The 12,202-nt window shown below is 35.1% G+C and overlaps 1 protein-coding gene across 1 annotated transcript in view; it reads right to left on the bottom strand.

Annotated features, from left to right (window-relative positions):
* LOC127846015 (1-phosphatidylinositol 4,5-bisphosphate phosphodiesterase gamma-1-like) overlaps positions 1–12,202 on the bottom strand; it is a 130,287-nt gene that overhangs the window by 74,773 nt on the left and 43,312 nt on the right. Inside the window, exons 13-18 of the mRNA XM_052377196.1 lie at positions 11,825–11,885; positions 9,599–9,669; positions 7,555–7,671; positions 6,333–6,490; positions 5,659–5,713; positions 4,056–4,201 (exon numbers count right to left, since the gene is read on the bottom strand). Of these exons, the coding sequence (XP_052233156.1) occupies positions 4,056–4,201; positions 5,659–5,713; positions 6,333–6,490; positions 7,555–7,671; positions 9,599–9,669; positions 11,825–11,885 (608 nt within the window). The remainder of the gene's footprint in view (positions 1–4,055; positions 4,202–5,658; positions 5,714–6,332; positions 6,491–7,554; positions 7,672–9,598; positions 9,670–11,824; positions 11,886–12,202) is intronic.

Raw genomic sequence — 12,202 nt, 5'->3', positions numbered from 1 at the left:
TCGTGCAAATGAGGATCTGTACCATTAACTCGTGTTACCTGAAATCAGAAGTTATATTTATATAATAGCAAAGAAATAGTATTCATATAACAATGAAATTTAATTTAAAACATGTGTTTCTGGCAAATAAGGTAGCAACAATAAAAAAAGTCTTAATAATACGCAAACATCTTTTTGAAGTACAATCTTTCAATAAATATCATTACTTCAATAATTGCTATATCAACAATGGTAGTATCATGACCACTTTGACACCTATGATGTGCAAACCGTGAATAAAGATTACATACTGGCGTCACATTTAAGATAATTAATGTAAGTAAACACTTGGTTAGGTCATTCTTAACACATTTGACCCATTGATATATGACACACTGAACGCTTTCTTAATCGGCATTTCTATTATTATAAGTGTGTTCAAGTGTTACTGCACGATTTTTATATGTGTTAAATTGTAATATATTTATAAAATGTTATATGTATAAATTATTAAATTATTTTAAAATGTCGACTTACACTGAGATCAGTTATGAGCCTTTGATCGGCGCATACTACATTTTGCCGTAGAGTCAAAATAATGTAGGGGCGATTATCCGGTTTGGTAAAATAATGTAGGAGCGACTGTCCGCCCTGTCAAAACATCGTAGGAGCGACTGTCCGCCCTGTCAAATTTAGCATAGGAGCGATTGTCCGTAGGAGCGATTGTCCGGATACCCATCTATGGACATAAGTCCACAGGTATGTAATGAACATGAAACAAATGATAATAATATCATTAAAAAAAAACTTTGACAAATCAATAATTTGGTTTATAATCTAAATAATAAAAGTGTACAGTAACTGTGAAAAGAACTTCAATTCTTGGTAAGGAAATATATGAGATTTATAATTATATAAATTACTTCCCTTGAAAATAATTGTCTGTAACAAATCTCTATTTTTAGTAGCAAATAATTAAAAGCCACTACCGTGACTGTAGATTCACCACTCAAAATGTGCAGCTCCATGAGATACACATGCATGCCAAATATATAAAGTGGCTATGTTCAATATTGAATAATTATCTCCTTTTAAAGCTTATTACTTCCCTTAAATTTGTATTTTTTACCGTAGACTGTAAATGATGACCTTGACCTTTTACCACAATGTGTTTGAAACACAATGCCGCCTACTGTGCCGCTTTGATTAATTTAACAAAAATATGTACGTGGGCAGGTCAGATAACAATGTCCATTTAAAGCTTATTACTTCCCTTGACTTCGTTTTTTCGACCCTAGACCTTGAAGAATGATGTTCACCTTGAAATTTTACCACTCAAAATGTGCAGCTTAATGAGATACACAAGCATGCCAAATATCAAGTTGCTATCTTCAATATCTAAAAAGTTATGGCCAATGTTAAGGTTTTAGCACGACGCCTACGGCAGACGTCGGACGACGAGCTGGCTATGACAATAGCTCGGGTTTTCTCCGAAAACAGCCGAGCTAATAAATACTACTTGAATTAGAGAGCGGACACAATGCTGTATGTAAAACAATGCACTAGGTGACCCCGTGACCTAGTTTTTGGCCCGGCATGGCCCATGTTCAAGCTTGGCCTAGAGATCAACTGGATAAAACTTCTACCAAGTTTGGTGAAGATTGGATGAAAACTACTTGAATTAGAGAGCGGACAACATGTTGAATGTTTAAAACGCACTAAGTGACCCCGTGACCTAGTTATTGACCAGGCAAGGCCTATGTTCGAACTTGGCCTAGATATCATCACGATACAACTTCTGACAAAGTTTGGTGATGATCAGATGAAAATACTTGAATTAGAGAGCGGACACGCACCGACCAACAGACAAGTTCACTCCAATATACCCCCCTAAACTTAGTTTGTGGGGGTATAATTAAAACTGAATTACCACAGACACGAAATACATAAATATCCAATGTTATTCACTCATACATACTGCGTCTGTTTTGCAATTAAAATAAATCCAGTTCTGAAACATACAGGAGTTCATTACACTTTGTACTAATTTAGCACACACTTGACATAACCTGAATGCAGTAAAGCTGCTCTGAAAACTTTTGATTTTGTTAAGGTAGAATAGTAAGGATTTGTGCTTATTAACAACTTTGCTATCCATTATAAGTATTGTGTTTTTTAGGGGAGTTGCAGATATTACAGCCAACATGCTGCAGATCCGGAAAAAACACAATAAACTAAATTAAAGATGACGATGTGTAATCAACACCTGATTGAAATAATTTCTGGGCTTTTATTAAAAATTAATAAAAAACATTGTGATTTGTGTTTGATTGTTTGCCTTTAACTTTATTTATTTATTTATTTATTTATGTAGTTGTTCATGTAGCAACTGTGGCAATTGGCTTCATCACTTCAAACATTGGTAAACAGGCATTCAGTCCCACTAATCCCCTTATCATAACCATTTAATAGTTAATGGCATACAATAAAGGGTTACTATCCCCTGATAACAAAAGATTAGTTAAATTACATGTGATAAACAGGGTCAACCTCCTGAAAGTGATTACCAAATTATTCCCCTCACCCAAATATGATATATCTCAAAAAATCCGAATATGAACAAAGTACTTTTTTCAAATGTTTTTTTCCAAAATCAGAAGCAATTGTTAACTTTTTTTCTTCCATTATTAAAATAAGTAAAATAAATACAACATGCAAACACTTTGCAAATATACAACATACAAAGACATATAAACCACATATATACAGTACATGTACTCTGCTCCCTCATGACTCATAAACAAGATACATACAAATATATACACCCATATATAAGTAAACTTACTCTGCTCCCTCCTGACTCATATACAAGATACATACACGTATATACACCCATATATAAGTAAACTTACTCTGCTCCCTCATGACTCATATACAAGATACATACACATATATACACCCATATATAAGTAAACTTACTCTGCTCCCTCATGACTCATATACAAGATACACACACATATATACACCCATATATAAGTAAACTTACTCTGCTCCCTCATGACTCATATACAAGATACACACACATAAATACACCCATATATAAGCAAACTTACTCTGCTCCCTCCTGACTCATATACAAGATACACACAAATATATACACCCATATATAAGCAAACTTACTCTGCTCCCTCCTGACTCATATACAAGATACACACACATATATACACCCATATATAAGCAAACTTACTCTGCTCCCTCCTGACTCATATACAAGATACATACAAATATATACACCCATATATAAGTAAACTTACTCTGCTCCCTCATGACTCATATACAAGATACACACACATATATACACCCATATATAAGTAAACTTACTCTGCTCCCTCATGACTCATATACAAGATACACACAACTATATACACCCATATATAAGTAAACTTACTCTGCTCCGTCATGACTCATATACATGATACACACACATATATACACCCATATATAAGTAAACTTACTCTGCTCCCTCATGACTCATATACAAGATACACACACATATATACACCCATATATAAGTAAACTTACTCTGCTCCCTCATGACTCATATACAAGATACACACACATATATACACCCATATATAAGTAAACTTACTCTGCTCCCTCATGACTCATATACAAGATACACACACATATATACACCCATATATAAGTAAACTTACTCTGCTCCGTCATGACTCATATACAAGATACACACACATATATACACCCATATATAAAGTAAACTTACTCTGCTCCCTCATGACTCATATACAAGATACACACACATATACACACACATATTTACACCCATATATAAGTAAACTTACTCTGCTCCGTCATGACTCATATACAAGATACACACACATATATACACCCATATATAAGTAAACTTACTCTGCTCCCTCATGACTCATATACAAGATACACACACATATATACACCCATATATACACCCATATATAAGTAAACTTACTCTGCTCCCTCATGACTCGTATACAAGATACATACAAATATATACACCCATATATAAGTAAACTTACTCTGCTCCCTCATGACTCTGAGGCTGGGGCACAGGCTCCCTCAAGGTCATTGAGAATGTGTTGCCCTTGAGTGGGTGGGTGCGGTAGTACATTATCAGGTTGTAGAGGCTGTCAAACATGGTCCCTTCAATCAGGTAGTACTTCGACTGCATTAGACAATTCATGTCATATGAGGAGCACACAAATAATTAAATGTGCACATGTAAGCTCTGACAGCAATTTAAGTAGGGTATATGTTCACTTACACAAATGTCAGCTTATAATGGAATAAATGGGTAAGGGTAAGCTTAGATAAGACATGAAGAGGTTCGTGTTAATTCAAACAAGAATATAAGTGAATGCACAGTGGTTAGAATTAAAAGGGGTAAAATAACCTCAGACAAAAAAATCCAGCAGGAAATTAATATTTAAAGAGAGCCTTGGACCTTGGTCACTAACACAAGATGGATATTTTGGCAAAAAATTCTGACTAAGATTCACAAGGTTTCACAATAAAATTATAAAGAAAACTTTCCCACCCATGACAGCGATGTTTTTAAACAGACAAGAACCACTTTTCCATAAAAGATATCATTGAAAAGTAATGTTTTAAGCCATTTCCATAATGATTGGGCAAAAAATAAAAAAAACACCAATATTTGAACTCAGCCGAGATATAATTTGAACAAATATTCCTAGCACATGTTATGATCATTGGGCTAATGATTTCTGCAGAGTTAACATGTTTTCATGACAGCCTATAGGAAAAACTGGCAAACGCCCTGACAGCCATGTTTTTCAATAGACAGAAAAAAAATCCAACTCAGCTGAGACATCTTTAGAACAGACTTTCTTATAAAATTTAATGATGATTGGGAGACAGATGTGACTTCAAGATTGTTCACGAGCTTCATCTTGTGACAAAGTTTCAGGCCAGGCGTGACTTAAATTTGAACATCTCCAACATATCATTGGGAAAAATATTTGGACCAACTTTCAGTAAGAGTTGGCAATAAATGTGGCCTCTAGAGAGTTCCCAAGGTAAATGGTCATGATGAAAATTGAACCAACAACCAAATTTGATCATAAAAGCTCACCATTAGCATATTTTGCTCAGGTGATCTTGCAAAAACATGCTTTGAGAATAATCATAAGGATTTACTAAAGACATATAAGGAAAACTGCACTGTCCCCTTGTTTATAAAGCACCAGAACCATTTTTTAACTTAACCACAATCTTATTAGTATAACTATTTTATCAAGCTTCATGATGTTTGGGTAAAAATATATAACTTCTAGAGCGTTTACAAGTTGTTTCTTTAAGTTAACCTAATTACTAAGGTTTGACCCAGTTTTGAACTATGTTGAATTAGGACAAGTACATAATGTTCTGACCCAGTTTGATGAAGATATAACCATAGAGGTTGACTCTGAATAATCAAGGGTGATCACAAACACTAACCACTTTGTGCTGATGAACTAAAGTAAGGTACAGATTTTCAATTGCAACATTTGAAACCTATCCACTCGGTGAGGGAAACACTGGTCCTTATGAGAATACAACTATACATAGTCATCTTAACTTGAATAAAAGGGTAGGTTGAAGAATAATTTATTATCTTACCTGTCCCATTTCTTGTTTTGATTTTATACGACAGTGGTTGATTGTCGATTGCCATCTGTTTTCAACATAAGAAACAGATAATTATTAACATATATGTAATACATTAGTATATAAAACATTGTATGTAAGTTATATTGAAAGGTTGCACTTCATATCTTCATATATGAATTCATTTAGCAATTTAAATCACAAATTGCATTACAGAACAATTGTATCTAAAATCCAAAGGTTTTTCTTTTATGTAAAAATAAGAACTTCAGAGCGGTGGTCTTGAGTTACACATTCTACATGAATAATGATAACTCTTTCAGTGCTGGAACCAAATTTTGAAGGCCTTCGCAAACAGTTTGGATCCAGATGAGACGCCACAGAATGTGGCGTTTTATCAGGATCCAAACTGTTTGCTATTCTGATAGTATTCTTTGAAAAAAATCGAAGAAAATGCTAATTTTAGAAATTCAGCAGACGACATTTTAGCTGACAACAAATTTCCCAGCATGCAAAAAGGGTTAAGATTCAAGTTGATAAATGCCACATTATGCCAAAAATAAGAGCCTTTTCAGAATTTTAGAATAAGTTTAAGAATAAGCTTGTGAAAACATGCATTGGCCAGATAAAATTCAGTTCTACTTTCTAACAATACAACAAATGTATACACTACTTATGCTACTAACCTGAAGGACAGAGAGAAGTCTCCCACGAAGGTGTCACTCTCACGTACAAGGAAGGTTCCGTCTCCAAGGTATTCGTAGTCTTTCAATTTCTGCTCGGCGTCTTTCCTACCGTCAAGTAGACGGCTGTGGAACCAGGGCTCGCTAAAGTGAAGTTCTTTCTACAGGAAATAATAGAAGGCTGTCAGATTTAATATATTTGGGACGTGTTCTGTGAAATGGGGGTTTAATGCATGTGCAAAAAGTGTCATTCCAGATTAGCCTGTGCAGTCCGCACAATTTAAACTAGATTTTTGCTAAGAAAAGAATTTCTTTAAACGAAAAATATAAAAGCGGAAAGTGATGTCCTTAATAAGCCTGTGCAGACTGCACAGGCTAATCAGGGGATGACATTTTACGCACATGCATTAAACCTCCTTTCCACAGAGCACAGCTCACATTTATTTGTTTGTTTTGCACCTCTTTCAGTGATGCGGTATAAAACGCCTTTGAAGTAAAAAAAAATGACTGTCTGATTCATTTTCACAACTCTTTCATTAGCAACTTTTAACAAGAAACCATTGGAGACAGGTGATGCTCCCCAAAGGTTTTTTTGTCACAATACTGCACTATATATTCAGATAAAAGGAAATGTCTTGAGGGCACAGTAGTTGGGGGGACAATAAATTTTTTTATAGAAAATTTCGAAGGGCCATAACTCTGTGAAAAATCATCCGACCAGAAGAGGCTGATAATATGCATATCTCCTCTTGGTAGTGAAGCTTCCCATAAAGTTTCATTGAATTCCGGTAATTAGTTGCTGAGAAATAGCCCGGAATTAAATTGTGCACGGACGGACGGACACACGGACGGACAGACAAAGCGGTGACTACATGCTCCAATTTTGGGGGGAGCATACAAATATTTATCTAACAAACATTTCCAAATCATCTTCAACATTAAAAGACATGAAACAAATGTCTTGTATCGAAGAATGCGAATACATAAATAATCAATTATCTTTCAGCAAAATCTTGATTTTATTTCAAATTTATCACAAGATAATATATTATTAACATTATTCATTTTGAATTATAATTTCATGTAAAGCTTGTAATATGAATACATAGATTAAAAAGGTGGGCTTATGTCTATCCTGTTAAAAAGACATAAAAGATGATCTAAAAGAAATGGGGGCCTGATTCAAATGCACACAAAATATCCTATCCAAACCAACGCCACTGACCTCTCTGTCTCGACTGACCTCCTCTTCCTCCTCCTCCTCCTCCTCTTCCTGATGTGCTGTCTCCTCACTATAGTACAACTTGTTGGCCGTCAGTACAAAGAAATGGGGAGTCCAGTTCTGAAACAAAAGAAACCATGTGTCATACAATAATTAGATTGAACCTATTTATTTTAGCTTGATTGCATCAAAAGACTTAGGCTGAGGTTCTGAGCAGAACCAGTAATTGGTATCTTTAGGGAAATATAGAGATCTGAAAAACGCTTTAACAGTGGGTAACAAACCATAAATCTCTCTGTTGCTTGGTGGACACCATATCCACATAGCCAGCGTGACCTACATTATCATAAGTACATGGAAAGAAATAGACAAGTGGCAAAAAACAAAACTTTGCTATTTGTCTAAACTGATATTTTCATGATTCCAGCACATGTGACCATGGCCTTCGACCTCAAAATCAATAGTGGTCTTCCTCTACTAAAAAGAAGCCAGCATACATCTTAAAATCATCATAGGTAAAAACATATTCTAGATATGTGTCGTGTTCTGATAAAACTGGGCATAATACATGTGCGTAAAGTGTCGTCCCAGATTAGCCTGTGCAGTCCGCACAGGCTAATCAGGGACGACACTTTCCGCCTAAACTTGATTTTCGGTAAAGAGGGACTTCCTTTTTAGTTTCAAGGAAGTCTCTCCTTACTGAAAATAAAGTTTAGGCAGAAAGTGTCGTGCCTGATTAGCCTTTGCGGACTGCACAGGCTAATCTGGGACGACACTTTACGCACATGTATAATGCCCAGTTTTCTCAAAAACGTGACTCAATTAATGTTTTAGCACTTCAATATTGAATAAACAGCATATCTATCTAGTTCATGTTGATAAGCAGAAAACTGAGAGACAAATTCACTTAACAATGTACACATTCATGTAAAATTACGCGAGTATCCAAAATTTGCCAAAAAGTTATATAGACCATGCATTTCCAAATAATATCATAACATACACAATAATGACTTGAACTTCTCTATAGTATACACAATATTTCAATAAAGTTTCATGATGATAGAAAAAAAACTGAGAGACAAAGTTCCAAGACACAATGATGTTAAGTATCAATACATGTACATTTTCCAAATTCAAGAAAACCCAGCTAAACAAAAAGTATAGCGACACAAAATACACGTGTACAGGGTGCAGACCAACTGATCAGGGTTTTTTAAGAAAACACGCCTCAAAAACTTAGGTTGTGAGGGTTAAACTATCAAACCCAGACTACTTCTTTTTCTTCTTCATCTTTAACCCTTTACCCCATAAAAAGCAAAGTGAAAATGGCTTTTGCAACCATCTTAAAACCAGAACAGCTTGGGAGTAATTTGCAGTCTTTTCAGGTTTTATGCTGTTTGCTGCTCATCAGTATCTAACGTTTAGAGTTGAAGCCTTAATAACTTGAATCAAGTTAGACAGGTCTTAAATTGAATTTAACTTTTTAACGGACTACAAATGTGCAAAAATACATATCTAAGTGGTAATGGGTTAACAAGATCAAATAATAGCAAGACTATTGTCAAGCAATATATGTCTGCTACTGGCTCCACCATTGTCAGATTTTTTATTTTTATTATTTGTTGCCAAAGCAACCAGAATGTTTAATGTAGGAAGAAAATGAAATGACGTGCATAATGTCAATATTGCCATCTATCCATGTTTCAAGTTTCATGAAACAATATGAACAACTTTAAAAGTTATCGCAGGATTCAAAAAAGTGTGCAGGATCCACCATTTTCAGCAGTATTACTTGTCTATTTGTTGTCATAGCAACCAAAATTCTTGACGTAGGAACAAAATGAAATGACGTGCATAATCTCCATATTGCCATCTGTCCATGTTTCAAGTTTCATGAAAAAATATGGAGAACTTTTAAAGTTATCACAGGATCCAGGAAAGTGTGACAGACTGACAGACACACAAAGCGCAAACCATAAGTCCCCTCCAGTGAAACCAGTAGAGGACAATTATGATTTTATTATATGAAAATCTCTTGACTAACTTGTTCAATGGGATCCTCCAGGTACAGTATGCCATTCTTCACAGAATTACTGAGATCACCTTCTCGGGCAGCTGTAAATAAGAAACCAGCATGAGCACAAGACTATGCCCATCAAGTTACAACTAAATAAAAGTGAAAATGGTTGGGTCCATTTGACTCAAAATTATTATATAAAATATTTTTCATATGAAATAAGACGAGTAATTGACAGAAATATGCAACCTTGTACTTATTTGTCATTGACAAAAAATACAACGCAACTCAAGAATTGCTTGGCAATTATCAAGTGGTAGATTCGGATCATTGATTTTGTGGTCATATATGGTGGATCAAAGATCTAATTGAAAATGCTCACTTACTATCATCTAAAGTGTAGTTCAGTGGATCACTATGACTATGCTCACTTACTGTCATCTAAAGTGCAGTTCAGTAGGTCATTATGACTATGCTCACTTACTGTCATCTAAAGTACAGTTCAGTAGGTCACTATGACTATGCTCACTTACTGTCATCTAAAGTGCAGTTCAGTAGGTCATTATGACTATGCTCACTTATTGTCATCTAAAGTTTAGTTAAGTGGGCCATTATGACTATGCTCACTTACTGTCATCTGAAGTGTAGTTCAATGGATCATTATGACTATGCTCACTTACTGTCATATTAAGTGCAGTTCAGTGGATCATTCAGACTATGCTCACTTACTGTCATCTAAAGTGTAGTTCAGTGGATCATTATGACTATGTTCACTTACTGTCATCTAAAGTGTAGTTCAGTGGATCATTATGACTATGCTCACGTACTGTCATCTAAAGTGCAGTTCAGTGGGTCATTATGACTATGCTCACTTACTGTCATCTAAAGTGCAGTTAAGTGGGTCATTATGACTATGTTCACTTACTGTCATCCAAAGTGTAGTTCAGTGGATCATTATGACTATGCTCACTTACTGTCATCTAAAGTGCAGTTTAGTAGGTCATTATGACTATGCTCACTTACTGTCATCTAAAGTTCAGTTAAGTGGGTCATTATGACTATGCTCACTTAGTGTCATGACTTACTGTCATCTAAAGTTCAGTTAAGTGGGTCATTATGACTATGCTCACTTACTGTCATCTTAAGTGCAGTTCAGTAGATCATTCATACTATGCTCACTTACTGTCATCTTAAGTGTAGTTCAGTGGATCATTATGACTATGCTCACTTACTGTCATCTTAAGTGTAGTTCAGTGGATCATTATGACTATGCTCACTTACTAATATCTAAAGCATAGTTCAGTGGATCATTATGACTATGCTCACTTACTGTCATCTAAAGCGTAGTTCAGTGGATCATTATGACTGCTGACTTACTGTCATCTAAAGTGCAGTTCAGTGGATCATTCAGACCATGCTCACTTACTATCATCTAAGTTCAGTGGATCATTATGACTATGCTCACTTACTGTCATCTAAAGTGCAGTTCAGTGGATCATTATGACTAAGTTCACTTACTGTCATCTAAAGCGTAGTTCAGTGGATCATTATGACTAAGTTCACTTACTGTCATCTAAAGTGCAGTTCAGTGGATCATTATGACTATGCTCACTAACTGTCATCTAAAGTGCAGTTCAGTGGATCATTCAAACTATGCTCACTTACTGTCATCTAAAGTGCAGTTCAGTGGATCATAATGTCTATGCTCACTTACTGTCATCTAAAGTGTAGTTCAGTGGATCATTCAAACTATGTTCACTTACTGTCATCTAAAGTGCAGTTCAGTTGATCATAATGTCTATGCTCACTTACTGTCATATTAAGTGCAGTTCAGTGGATCATTATGTCTATGCTCACTAACTGTCATCTAAAGTGTAGTTCAGTGGATCATTATGACTATGCTCACTTACTGTCATCTTAAGTGTAGTTCAGTGGATCATTATGACTATGCTCACTTACTGTCATCTAAAGTGCAGTTTAGTGGGTTATTATGTCTATGCTCACTTACTGTCATCTAAAGTGTAGTTCAGTTGATCATTATGACAATGCTCACTTACTGTCATCTAAAGTACAATTCAGTGGATAATTATGACTATGCTCACTTACTGTCATCTAAAGTGTAGTTCAGTGGATCATTCAGACTATGCTCACTTACTGTCATCTAAAGTGTAGTTCAGTGGATCATTATGACTATGCTCACTTACTTTCATCTAAAGTGTAGTTCAGTGGATAATTATGATTATGCTGACTTACTATCATCTAAAGTGCAGTCCTGTGGGTCAGCCTGGGACATATCACTGGGAAGTTTCTTATGCTGAAAATATATTATGATACGATTTAATATAATATTGTTATAATCAAATTAAACATATACTGTGCAATTAAAGACAATGAATTCCAAGATGGCCTAAGACTGCTCAAATAAGTTTAATAAACCACAGTGGATTGTCACAAAGTAATTGCATGTACAAAATGTAAAAATTATCATATGGATTTTTTATTTAATTATATCAAAAATTTATGTAACAAGTGATTGCCAAGCAATATGGTCCCCTACTGGTGAAACTCCATCATTGTCTGTAAAAATGTTGTTGTTGTTTTTTTTTAAATTTGTTGCCGTAGCAACCAAAA

The sequence above is a fragment of the Dreissena polymorpha genome, chromosome 9, assembly GCF_020536995.1.
Source record: "Dreissena polymorpha isolate Duluth1 chromosome 9, UMN_Dpol_1.0, whole genome shotgun sequence".
Classification (NCBI taxonomy): domain Eukaryota; kingdom Metazoa; phylum Mollusca; class Bivalvia; order Myida; family Dreissenidae; genus Dreissena; species Dreissena polymorpha.
Note: the sequence above shows the minus strand (reverse complement) of the source record. Positions and strands in the feature narration are given on the sequence as shown.